This window comes from Tachysurus vachellii, chromosome 13 (genome assembly GCF_030014155.1).
Source record: "Tachysurus vachellii isolate PV-2020 chromosome 13, HZAU_Pvac_v1, whole genome shotgun sequence".
Lineage (NCBI taxonomy): Eukaryota > Metazoa > Chordata > Actinopteri > Siluriformes > Bagridae > Tachysurus > Tachysurus vachellii.
The window spans coordinates 820,001-835,000 of record NC_083472.1 but is presented as its reverse complement, the minus strand read 5'-3'; the positions used below and the strand labels follow the sequence as shown (position 1 = coordinate 835,000).

The following is a 15,000-nucleotide window of genomic DNA, read 5'->3' as shown; positions in this document are numbered from 1 at the left end:
AACTCCTTTAAACATGACTTCCTCCAGGACAAAGAGGATAAACACACAACACAGACACTCCAGCACCGAGTCTGTCATTATCCAGTAGATCTGTACACTCACACACACACACTCAAACACACTCACACACACACTCACACACACACACAATCACACACTCACACACTCACACACTCACACACTCACACACTCACTCACACACACTCACACACACTCACACACACACACACTCACACACACTCACACACACACTCACACACTCACACACACATACAATCACACACTCACACACTCACACACACACTCACTCACACACACAATCACACACTCACACACACACACAATCACACACACACACACTCACTCACACACACTCACACACACACTCACACACACACTCACACACACACTCACACACACACACACACTCATTCACACACACACATTCACTCACACTCACACACACTCACACACTCACTCACACTCTCTCACACACACACACACACACACTCACACACACACTCACACACACATACACACACACACACCACACACACACATACACACACACACCACATACACACACACACACTCACACACACACTCACACACTCACACACACTCACACACACACACACTCACACACACACACACTCACTCACACTAACACACACTCACACACTCACTCACACTCTCACACACTCACACACACTCACACACTCACTCACACACTCACACACGCACACACTCACACACACTCACTCACACTCTCACACATACACACACTAACACACACTCACACACTCACTCACACTCTCACACATACACACACTCACTCACACTCTCACACATACACACACTAACACACACACTCACACTAACACTCACTCATGCAGACTCACTCACACACACAAAGTTGGCACCACGTCTCTTACATGAGTTAGTTTGGATTATGAGCTAAACGCTTTTATGATTAATTTTTCTTTTATGTTTACTGAAACCCTCTTGTTTTGATTCCTATATTTTTGCACAATGTACTGTATAATATACAGAATGTTTACTGGTCTGCGTTATTTTGTGTTTTTATCCTGTCGTCTTTCGTCTCGTCTGCCTGCACTGTCTGTTGTCTCACACTGCAAACGATGCACTTTAGGTTCTGAGCTCTGTTCTCTGTAGCTCCGTGGTCCTGGAGGAAGACTTTTATATTTATATATCAGCTATATGTGGTCGAAATGACAATAAAAGCTTCTTGACTTGATTTCATCTTACAGTTAAACATGGTTCATGTGTGTTAGCTCAAATAAGGAGTAGAGTCCAGCGCCACCATCTGAGAGTTGGATGTAACTACAATACACACAAACACACAACGAAATTCAAGGACAATACAACACTCATAATACGAAATTAATAATCATTAATAACAGTCATTAATAATATTGTCCATTTCCATTAATCCACAACCACAAAACACTATACAAGGCAACGGCCAGTGAAAAACATTTTGAAAACCACAAAATAAATGAACGAATGAATTCTAAACACAAAACACTAAAAGTGTGTGTTGTGTGTGTGTGTGTGTGTTTGGGATTAGCGAGTGTGGATTAACACACACTTTAAAATAATCTGTATATAATAATGGTCTCATCTCATCTCATCCTCATCCCGTTCAGTTCCAGGGTTCAGTACAGTCTCTCTCTCTCTCTCTCTCTCTCTCTCTCTCACACACACACACACACACACACACACACACACACACACAATCAATCAGGCTTATGTTTATATTCAAATCCACCTGTAATAACGTCTGTTATCACAGGAATGTTCATGTTAATAAATGCAGTTTTCTGTTACAGTTAATGAGAAAACAATTAGCCTTTTACAATTAGGCACAAACATACACACACACACACACACACACACACACACACACACACACACACACACACAGACTAAATAATGCCTACAGTAACATATAGATAGATAGATAGATAGATAGATAGATAGATAGATAGATAGATAGATAGATAGATAGATAGATAGATAGATAGATAGATAGACAGATAGATAGAATATTCTGGCCGTGTATAAATAAAGTCAGCATTGTTAGCACACACAGTTTTCTCCAACTGCCCCCTACCCGCATCGCCCATCTGTCATCCCTCTATCACCCCCCCCCTCTCTCTCTCTCTTTCACCACACACACAGAGCCACTCCCTCTCTCAGGGTTTGTCAGGGGTGGGGGAGAGCTGAGTGTGGATGGAGGGATACACATTACCACTGAGAGAGAGAGATGTTGTGTATAAATCCTCCTGTTCACTTCGGATGAGACGAGTCCTGCACCGTGTGTGTGATGTGTGATATTTTCATCTCTCTCTGGAGCTATTTTAGGAAATATTAGAGATTTTGGTGCTAAGTGAGCGTAATGTACGGTAAGATAAAGTTGTTTATTTGTGTGTGTGTGTGTGTGTGTGTGTGTGTGTGATGGTTAGGGAGTGAGCTCGGGTGCTGCTCTAGGGCAGGAATCACTCATGATAATGCAAAGTTGATCAAATATTAACGAACAGCGTCGTGCTCAAGTGCTTATGGGAAATTGCACGTTTTTATATGATGAATTTTATCCATTTATAAAATGATGAAGCTGCAATTTCTACTTAAATATTTTTAGCAATAATCAATGAGGTTGCTCTGGTTACTCTGCAATAGGTTTTGTTATACAACACACACACTTTCCACTGAGCCGTGTGTGTTTACATCATAATTAGATTTTCTATTTGATTCATTCAGGTTGTGACTCTGAATCAAATTCTTATTTTGATTCAGTTAATGATGTTGTTGTTATTTTCCTTGAACAGCACGTCTCTCAGCGTGGTTTATTCCTCATGCACATAAAGAATTATACATCATTTATACATTTATATTTACATTTAACATTAATTCACCTGATTTCCTGTTGTCTGTTGTGTCTGTTATAAACACTCGTCCCCTCAGCACTCTCTCTTTATTCTCTCTCTTTATTCTCTCTGTTTATTCTCTCTCTTTATTCTCTCTGTTTATTGTCTCTCTTTATTCTCTCTGTTTATTCTCTCTGTTTATTCTCTCTCTTTATTCTCTCTCTTTATTCTCTCTCTTTAAGTTAATAAGAGAAAAATCTCAGCTTGTCATGTTACTGAGAAACACAAAGACATACACACATTGGAGACTCCTTCAGCACCACACACACACACACACACACACACACACACACACACACACACACACACACATACACACACATTGGAGACTCCTTCAGCACCACACACACACACACACACACACACACACACACACACACACATACACACACATTGGAGACTCCTTCAGCACCACACACACACATGTACACACACACCTCAGACACACACATGTACACACACACCTCAGACACACACAGACATACACACACGTACACACACATTGGAGACTCCTTCAGCACAACACACACACACACACACACACACACACACACGCATTGGAGACTCCTTCAGCACATCATGCACATCACACACACAGGAGAATCCTTCAGCACATCATACACACACATCTCATACTGGAGACTCCTTTACTACACACACACACACACACACACACACACACCTCCTGTTACTATTCAAACCATAGTGTATCAGAGTGAGTACACTAATATAAATCTGATCTACAGTCAGAGCTGCTGTTAGAGAGAATTAATCACCACCTGAACACCAATCAGAGAGCAGAACACAGTTGTGTAAAATGCTTTGTTCATGTCACTGATGTTTATAATCTTCCTTGCTCCACCTGAGAGACTTTTATTTTGTTATTTAAGAGTGTGAGGTTGTACAAACCTCCAGCTGAGGTGACTCTTCATTATAAACTGCTGAATGTGGGAAATGTTCTGAAAATAAGCCGAGTCAGAACAAAAGGAACTTCATCAGGACCTACATTTTCTCTCTGAGGTACAAAGTGATCCATGTTTACTGTAAACGAGTTTTAAAGAGAAATCCAAGGTCGTGGATTTCCGTCGTGGGCGGAGCTATAAACAGTGCAGATCACTGATTGGTCAAACACAATGATCCTGTTTGACGTTGGATGTTCTGCCATTTCTAAGAGAAAGAATCAGAATTTATTTTTTATATGGTTTATTGGATAAACTGGACAAATAAGTTGTGTTCTAAACAGATATAAATACAGATGTTAATATGAAGAGAGCTGTTTGGGGTTGTTGTTGTTGTTGTTGTTGTTGTTGTTGTTGTTGTTGTTCATGGTGGTGTGTACACACTGGAATCACATGGGGTTCAATACAAAAGTCATCAGGAAGTTTTTACTTTCATGTTGCTCAGATATTAGACAAAGGCCACATTTACAATGTTAACATCAACATGAACAATGATTCCAGTTTAAGCCAGAACTATTTTGTGTTTAAAACCAAATATATATATTGTGTAATTGTGTTACACCTCGAGTTACACACACTGAACGTGTATAGCTTTATAAATGCTCAGAAACATTAAACACTTACAGCCTTCTTATGACTTAGAAAGTGAACATTAGTGGTACAGTCTGTGTCTGTATGCAGTGCTACAGTCTGAATCTGTACACAGTGGTACAGTCTGAGTCTGTATGCAGTGGTACAGTCCGAGCCTGTACGCAGTGGTACAGTCTGAGTCTGTATGCAGTGGTACAGTTCGAGTCTGTATGCAGTGGTACAGTTCGAGTCTGTATGCAGTGCTACAGTCTGAGTCTGTATGCAGTGCTACAGTCTGAGTCTGTATGCAGTGGTACAGTTCGAGTCTGTATGCAGTGGTACAGTCTGAGTCTGTATGCAGTGGTACAGTCCGAGTCTGTACGAAGTGGTACAGTCCGAGTCTGTACACAGTGGTACAGTCTGAGTCTGTACACAGTGGTACAGTCCGAGTCTGTACACAGTGCTACAGTCCGAGTCTGTACGAAGTGGTACAGTCCGAGTCTGTACACAGTGGTACAGTTCGAGTCTGTATGCAGTGCTACAGTCCGAGTCTGTACGAAGTGGTACAGTCTGAATCTGTACACAGTGGTACAGTCCGAGTCTGGTGTTCAGTCTCAGGTGATTTAACAAAGCTATATTCATTGAGTTACTGCCCACTGAGCAGCTCGGTGACTTCACCATTAAACAGCAGGTCTATAACAATCTGTTTAGAGGAAGGTGTGGAGGGAGAAGAGAAGAGAAGAGAAGAGAAGAGAAGAGAAGAGAAGAGAAGAGAAGAGAAGAGAAGAGAAGAGAAGAGAAGAGAAATGTCAGAACTTTCAATTAAAATAAATTTTTCAATTAGAAACTGAGACTTCAGCTGACAGAAACATCTTCACTGTTAAATTAGTCAACCACAAGGAGTTAATGATCAGTGCAACCGTTAAGTTGTGCAAATAATTCAGAGAAATTCAGTAATAATTCAAAAGTTATTTAAAAATAAGTCAGGAATAATTCAGGAACACTCCTGTAAATTCTGGAAGTATGTGGATCATCCCTGCAGTGTATTCTGTTTATCAGAGCAGAAAATCCCACTTCCTCTTAATCTTAATTTGGAAATTCTTTCTTCTATTCCAACACAGTTACAACATGGTAATATCTCAGCACCACAATCCTGATTCACATTCCTACACTTCTGTTTAATATCCCAGTTTCCTATTCCATCAGCACCCGTGGAAACATCCCAGTTGCACCAGTCCTAACATTCCAGCTCATATTCCAGTATTTTACATTCTTTACTAGAACAAATCTCTTTCAAAACTCTTCACGGCGTTCCTGTTCCTATTATCTTTACTCCATCATGTCTATTAAAATCGTTCAGATTGATGTTACGTCTTAAAATTCTTCCCACTATCAGGACTTCAGGATTCCTTTTCCAGAATATTTCCATCACAACAAGACAATTTCTATTCCTTTGTTTTATTCTATCAGAGCAAGAGCACAATTCCTTCTTAGATATAAAAACTTTACTTATTTTTCCACAACATTCTTCTTCTATTACATCACTTTTCCTGTTCCTGAATGTCAAGTCCTCTCCCTGCTTTCCCCAAACCCCAAACTATACTAACATACTAGTCACAAATTCCATCATCAACATATCTCCTCTACACATTAATGCCTTCACATTACGCATTTCTATTCTGATTATGTTTCGTGGCCTTCTGGAAAGTTCTGAAGGAAGAAACAGATCCTGCTGATCCCGAGTCTGTTCATCCTGACTGCAGTTTGCTGTGCAATGGGTACAGCCAGAATCAATAGCAATAAGTTACAGCTAGCAAATTGCACAAGGGTGTGTGTATGTGTGTGTGAGTGTGTGTGCGTCTGTGTTTGTGTGTGACTGAGTGAGAGAGTGAGTGTGTGTACGTGTGTGCGACTAAGTCAGTGTGCACAAGCGTGGTCTGGCCAAGTCACAGTCTCCATTCTGGTTAATGGACCTCACAATTTTTTTATTTATCCATCCCATTTGCTCAGTGTGTGTGTGTATGGGTGTGTGTGTGTGTGTGTGTGTATGTGTGTGTGTGTGTGTGTGTGTGTGTTGCCTAGTAATTTCAGACCATCTACAATACCATTCACAGTCCCAGCACTATTACTTTACACAGCCGATTTGTTCCAGTCTCAGAAACATTATGGAGGCAGAGCTTTCGATCTGTTAGAAATGATTCAGGTGATCATAGAGTTCACATTGACTCATGATTATTAAATCAATAAATAAATCATAGACAAACGACACCTGCAGAGACCAGCGCATGAACAGAGTGAGCTGTAACCATCACATTAATCACTGCTTTAATTTAACACAACAAATACACACACATGATTCAGCAGCACAGAGAACAGAATATTACCTGAAGTAGTCATAAAGACTCTTATTTACACCTGATGTAGTCATAAAGACTCTTATTTACACCTGATGTAGTCATAAAGACTCTTATTTACACCTGATGTAGTCATAAAGACTCTTATTTACACCTGATGTAGTCATAAAGACTCTTATTTACACCTGATGTAGTCATAAAGACTCTTATTTACACTTGACGTAGTCATGAAGACTCTTATTTACACCTGACGTAGTCATAAAGACTCTTATTTACACCTGACGTAGTCATGAAGACTTATTTACACCTGACGTAGTCATAAAGACTCTTATCTACACCTGATGTAGTCATGAAGACTCTTATTTACACCTGATGTAGTAATGAAGACTCTTATTGCATCTGTTTTATATCGTAAACATCTGTGTGTGTGTGTGGGTGGGTGTGTGTGGGTGTGTGTGGGTGGGTGTGGGTGGGTGTGTGTGGGTGTGTGTGGGTGGGTGTGTGTGGGTGTGTGTGGGTGGGTGTGTGTGGTTGGGTGTGTGTGGGTGGGTGTGTGTGGGTGGGTGTGTGTGGGTGGGTGTGTGTGGGTGTGTGGGTGGGTGTGTGTGGGTGTGTGTGTGTGGGTGTGTGTGGGTGTGTGGGTGGGTGTGTGTGGGTGTGTGTGGATGTGAGTGTGTGTGTGTGTGTTCAGTTCAGTGAGCCAGATTCTGATCCTTGACTTAACATGTATTTAATGTCACAACCCAGGGTTGAGCTACACAGAGTTATAGCTCAGGATTCAGTGACTTGGTTCCTTTATAAATTGTTTCAAAGACCTAAAAAATACACAAAAGAGAGTTTTTAGAAAAAGATGTTGGTATATTTTCAGAAAGAAAGTAATATATCGTCGCTGTCGGGCGGAAACCTCGTATGTCCAAATTTGGTCAGTTTCATATTTTTCCACATATCGATGCTATTGGTCAGTCCCCACGTGGGTCTGTTATTTTTACAAGTTATTAACCAATCTAAAGTCTTGAAAATAGCTTGAGCGCAAATCTCATAACTCCATTGGACACTTCAACTGTCCACCTCTTCCTCACTCCGTGGGAGAGCTTCACGTCATATTTCTCCTCAAGAAGAGTCGCAACGAATCAACACGTCTTCTGAGGTAAATGTCTTCAAAACACTGGGCTCAAAGAAAAAAAAATCTTGACCCCCGCTAGTTCTGGTGCTCGTCTGAGGACAGGAATTTAGTGCAAGACAATCCACTGTAACGCGGACTAAACCCTGTGTACTGCAGATAAGGTACGGCGTTTTTTTAATGTCCTGAAAAATAACGGTTTTGGAGATACGAGGATTCTGCCTGACAGCGACATATATATACAATCATCTGCACAATGGCATCTCTTCAGGGAGGACTCAAGCCAAAATAATAAACAAAAAGAGTCTAATAGTTAAGTAACTATTCTTATCTGAAAGGAAAGAAAAGAAAAATACAGTGGGGGAAAAAGGAGCCCAGTCCTAAAGAGAAAAGGGCAGCAACACGCATACAGTACTGCCCTATATACACAGAGTGAAACACAGCATCAAGTCCAAGGGACACCAAGCTCAGAACCCAAAATCACGACAACACAACAATCACTATCTCGACAACACAACAATCACTATATCGACAACACAACAATCACTATATCGACAACACTAAAATAAACACACCACTTCTAACACCCTTCACCTTCTTCTTCTGCTTCCTCTTTATATAGCTGATCAGTGATGAGGTCATCATGGTGGGGGCAGGATCAGGGCAGGTTCGGGGCAGGCTGGAGCAGGCCGGAAACTCTGGCCTGGAATCAAACCTGCACACAGACATGTACAGAGAACACAATACAGTCCACACAATCACACAGGTGGTAACATTAATGTCATGATCACACTGTGTTATGGATTAAACACTAATAATTTATTGACTTCATTGGTTCAGTTCTAACTGATTTATACTGCTGTAGTAATTCACTTATCAAACTAAAACTAACACTGAGAACAAATCATTAGAAAAGCATGAATAAGAAATTATTTGTATTGTATAAAGTCACAAAAAGCACAGAACCAACAAAGAGAAACAGGACATGGCAGATTACATTGCATCACACACACACACACACGCACACACACACACACACACATACTGTATACACACACATATACACATAAACACACACACACACACACACATAGATCCTCAGCAGATTACACTGCATCACACACACACACACACACATATATACACACACATATACACATAAACACACACACACACACACACACACACACACACATACACATAAACACACACACACAGACACACACACGCACACACACATAAACACACACGCACACACACACACACACATACACATACACATAAACACACACACGCACACACACATAAACACACACGCACACACACATACACATAAACACACACATACACACATGCACACATAAACACACAGACATGCACCCACAGACACACACAAACACACACAGACACACACAAAAACACACAAACACACACAGACACACACAAAGACACAAATACACACAATCACACAAACACACACAGACAAACACACAGACATGCAAACATACACACAAATACACACACGCACACACAGATACACATATACATAAACAAACACACACACATAGACATACACACACATGCATGCACACACACACAGAAAAAACAGAGCGTTTAATCTAAAGCTTTCAGCAGACAGTGGACAGAATGAAATTTCCACAGTATTAAGCAGGATTAAATTACAGCTGGCCTAAAAAACATCACATCTCTGATTTCCCTCCTACATTATAGTCTCTCTCTCTCTCTCTCTCTCTCTCTCTCTCCTCGCCTTTCATCATTTTCTCTCATTCTTTTGTTCTTTCCTTTTTCAGTACACAGTACACACTGTGAAGCTGAGAGTAGACGTTGAGTAACGACCGTCTTTACACACAAAATAATATTACACCAGGATTATAGAGCACTTCTCCAATAACCCTGTAAATAATAATCATAGCGATAACACACACACACACATACACACACACACACACACACACACACACACAAACGTCTGAACTGAATCTTTTCCTGCTGTTCGGGAGTCAACTCTTAAAACCAAACGATTCATTTTATATCATTTTTTTGTATACGATGTTGATAATAATAAAAAGGAAACACATTTTAAAGCAGAAGAGAATGAAAACAACTCATATTTACTGATTTTATGTATCATCAATAAAACCAACAAAATGTTTCAGACTTAAAGAGGAAATCATTTGTATAAAGTTCTAAAATTATCACATCAATCACTTGCTAATGTTAGTTGCCGTAGTGACAGATTAGCGTTAGTGTAGCATTACTCAACATTTAAATATTCAGAAGTTTCTACATAAAGAAAGTTATTAGCATGATATCTATTATATAAATGTCCTGATGAGGATTAAGCACAGTGTAAATCACCAAACTGTGTACTCATGGAGACTAAAGATCTTTCTTTAAATAAATAAAGAGCTGCAGCGAACGTGACCCAGATCTGTGTTGGGAAAGCTGCAGTGTGTTTGAGACGTCGTGGAGGGAGCGAGTGCACGAAGCCCAGATACATGAGCAATGCTGTGAGACGGAAGCTAAATAAAACTGAGCTCAGAGCACGAGGAAGAGTTCAGAATAATCCGGAGTCACGTAGGAAAGAAGCAGAGAACACGATAAACGAGCGATTTCCACATGAAGCACACACTCATGAGGGTTTACAGCTCGTCCATGATCACTGTAATCACTGTGTTTCTGTGTGATTCGAGTCTTTATCAATACATCTGCAGTCAGTATCAATGATGCAGATAAAGTCTCGTTTCTCGTCTCACTTTAATTTTATTACGTCACTATTAAACATTTTTATATGTTAGCTAGCTAATGAAGTTAGCCTCATTAAGTACCTAGTTTGTCTTTATGATGTTCTGAATATTTTTCATTTTTCCATTCAATTAACTTCAGATTTTATAAACATTCATTCATTTTAGAATAAAAACTATTGTAATCCATAATGTGTAACCAATTTACCGCAAAATATATTTCTAGAATATTTGTACATGTTTTATATAAATAACATATATCAGAAATAATATCATATAAACTCTTCTCTGATATTTAAGATGATATTGAGTAATAAAATATAATAAATATGATTAAAGATGAATAATTAATTACTGAGGGATTTATGGGACTGCACAACAAACACAAACACTAACAACACTTATAACAGACACTAGTCCAGGAGCTACACAAACATGACGTTAGTGACGTTAGTGACGTTAGTGACGTGACCCGGTGTAATCCTGTGCTAGATTCAACACCACACTGACAATACACTTCAGAGAGCATGTGTGTGTGTGTGTGTGTGTGTGTGTGTGTGTGGTGTGTATGTGTCCTCCTCTCCCCCCTCCTCTAAAGTTTCTCTTTCTGGAAGTCCCACAAGCTTTTGGCAGACGCAATGCAGCCTTACCTTCCCACCAACTCACCCACACACACTTACATACACGTATATACACACACATACACACATACACACACATACACGTACACACAGCCAACATGGTGTGGGATTTGCATTGTTCTTCAAACCAAACGACTTGACATCTCCTGTACAAATGTCTATTTGTGTAGAGCTCAAGCTGGTAGAAAACTTCACACATACACATACACAGAGACACACACATACACACAGACACACATTTACACACTCACATACACACATACACACACTTACACACATGCACACACACACTCACTCATATACACACACAGACACTTACACACACATACACAAACACACACATACACATACACACTCACAAACTCACACACATATACACACACACACATACGTATATACACACGCACACACATATATACACACATGCACACACACACACTCACACACATATACACTTACACACACACACTCACACACATACACAGACTCACACACATACACATACACACCCACACATACACACACATACACACACACCTACAAACTCACACACTCACTCACAAACTCACACACATACACACATGCGCACACACACATACACACATACACACACACTCACAACCACACACATACACACACAAGTACAAACTGTCACACACATATACACACACACGCACACACATGCACACACACTCACACACACATACACATGTCCCTGTGCACAAAGCTCCTGAGCTCCATGAAGACATGGTGTGGAGGTGAAGGTTGGAGTGAAGAACTCCAATGTCCTGCACGGAGCACTGACTCTGACTCAACACCACTGAACACCTTTGTGATGAAGAACTGGAGTCTTCTCAACATCCCATCATCACAGTCTGATCTCACTGATGCTCTTGAAGATGAACGATCACATTTTTGTACCAAATTCTTTGATGAGCAATCTTGGAATTTATTCTTCTGTAAATGAACACATACTTAAAACAAAATAATTGTTTTTATGCTTTAAATGACATTATTTTTGTTTATCTCCTCATGCTGCGAGTTCTCTAAATACAGGAGATAAGTGGAATAATTAAAATGATTATCTGTTTTGTGCAGAATTTTACATTCTGCATGTGAAGCACAAACCAGACAAAGTTCCTGAGGGGCTTTAAAGGCCAAAGACGTGATCGTTTACTGCAACTTAACTGACATTAAGCAGCTCTGAAGAGGGAAGGAAGAGAGTCCCTGATGTACTGAATGGAGCTTTGGTTAGAACCTTTATGGAAAAAAATAGAAGATGGAGAATTGACTAAGGATCATTATCAATACTGTTACTTAACTGTTACTTACACCACCTTTCCTGTTCTAAACACCTTCACTGATCACTAATCAATATTTTGCTGAAGCTGAATGTGACACACACACGCACGCACACACACACACACACACATACAAACACACATAATCACATACACACACATATACACACACACACGCATACACACTCGCACACACATACACACATACACACTTGCACACACATACACACACATACACACAAACACACACATACACACATACACACACATACTGTACACCCACACACACACACATACACACATACACACTCGTACACACATACCCACGCTCACACATACACACACACATATGCTCACACACAGAAACACTCACACACACACACACTCACACACACGTCCCTTCCCCCGCCAGGTTATAGACAAGAATTTAATTAAATTAAGCAACACGAGGGTTTCAGTTTCCAAAATCTGGTAACGTTTTTTTGCTCCATTTAAATTACTGTTCACTCAAAAATAATCTGAGTTTAATCACAAGACAAATATCTCATCTTACACCACAGCACTGAGTTCTGCTCTCTGATTGGTGTTCAGGTGGTGATTAATTCTCTCTAACAACATGTGTCAGGTTTATATTAATGTACTCACTCTGATACACTATGGTTTCCATAGTAACAGCTTATTTACAAAGGCATGTATAGCTCACACTCCATTGAGAACAAACAGATTAATAAATCTGCTGTAGGAGGAAAATAATCATCTTCATGGTGTTGACTGTGGTTCATCACCTTATTCAGAACATTCCTCAGGGTTCATTAAAGATAGCAAAGAGAAATCACCTCCACTGATCTTCATTCAAAACAAAAATCTAAATCCTGAAACTGAAGTGATGATTTTTTTCCTCTAACAGGTTTAACACGTCCTCCTGTAGTTGTGATGTGGACCGTGTGAAGTGATGAAACGTGGAGTTAGTGAACTTTTCGCATCTTTCACACTTCCTGTCCATCGGAAATCCAGGATCGCTCTTTGCTTCGCTGTAAATATTTTGTAAAAAATGGCCGACCCTTATCAAAACAGCTATCACCATGGCGACGGTTACCAGGCCGAATATCAAGAGGACGAAGACGCAGCGAGCGATGTCACTGAGGGTCATGATGAGGACGACCAGATGTACGAGGGTGAGTATCAGGGCATCCCGCACCCGGATGAGGTCAAAGCACCTAGGTCAAAGGTCAAACTCCGTGCAGATCCGGATGAAGACGACAGTCTGGCGGAGCAGTATGAGGAGATCATCCAGGACTGCGGACACGGACGCTTCCAGTGGAGTCTGTTCGTGGTGCTGGGCTTGGCGCTGATGGCCGACAGCGTCGAGTGTTTCGTCGTGGCGTTGGCGCTTCCCAGTGCAGAGAAGGACATGTGCATGTCTAATGCAGAGAAAGGCATGCTGGGTAAGTGTCGCTTTTACAGTTAACAGAAAGTCTTTTAACTTAAAGGATCACTCTTATGATCCTTTTTTTTTTTTTTTTTTTGGTTAGAGGGTTGAAGTGGGCGGGGCTACATTGTAAATATGTGACATAGAACTTCAAATCAGAATTACCAATAAATTACAAGTACAAAAGAATTTGTTCATTCATTCACTCACTCATTTTCTACCACTTATCCGAACTACCTCGGGTCACGGGGAGCCTGTGCCTATCTCAGGCGTCATCGGGCATCAAGGCAGGATACACCCTGGACGGAGTGCCAACCCATCGCAGGGCACACACACACACACACTCTCATTCACTCACACAATCACACACTACGGACAATTTTCCAGAGATGCCAATCAACCTACCATGCATGTCTTTGGACCGGGGGAGGAAACCGGAGTACCCGGAGGAAACCCCCGAGGCACGGGGAGAACATGCAAACTCCACACACACAAGGTGGAGGCGGGAATCGAACCCCCAACCCTGGAGGTGTGAGGAGAACGTGCTAACCACTAAGACACCGTGACCCCCTTAGAATTGATTATAATCTCCAAATATGAATCATTAATTCAGTTTCCTTTAAGATATTTTCACTCATTACTCTTATTTTAATGATTTTATTATTCTTTCATTTCACCACAGTCACAGTCACGTGTTTTAGCTTTTAGTCTACAGAGTTGTTGCTCAGTAATTTACGTGTTTTCTGTTTATTTGATTCATTCTAAAAGAGATGTTGATGTTCCTGATATTTCTGTCTGATTAATTCCACTCAATCGTGGGAAGTAACGTAAACGACAGTTTTACAGTAAATGTTCTGGACAGTTTTTACTCTCTTCACAATCTCTCTATAATGAAATTTTCAGTAACATG

General features: G+C 40.5%; 1 protein-coding gene across 1 annotated transcript in view; it reads left to right on the top strand.

Annotated features, from left to right (window-relative positions):
- Positions 1-2,298: 2,298 nt before the first annotated feature.
- The window catches only part of sv2bb (synaptic vesicle glycoprotein 2Bb), a 21,168-nt gene continuing 8,466 nt past the window's right edge, over positions 2,299-15,000 (top strand). Inside the window, exons 1-2 of the mRNA XM_060885102.1 lie at positions 2,299-2,429; positions 13,569-14,106. Coding sequence (XP_060741085.1) covers positions 13,713-14,106 — 394 coding nt within the window. The 5' untranslated portion in view covers positions 2,299-2,429; positions 13,569-13,712. The remainder of the gene's footprint in view (positions 2,430-13,568; positions 14,107-15,000) is intronic.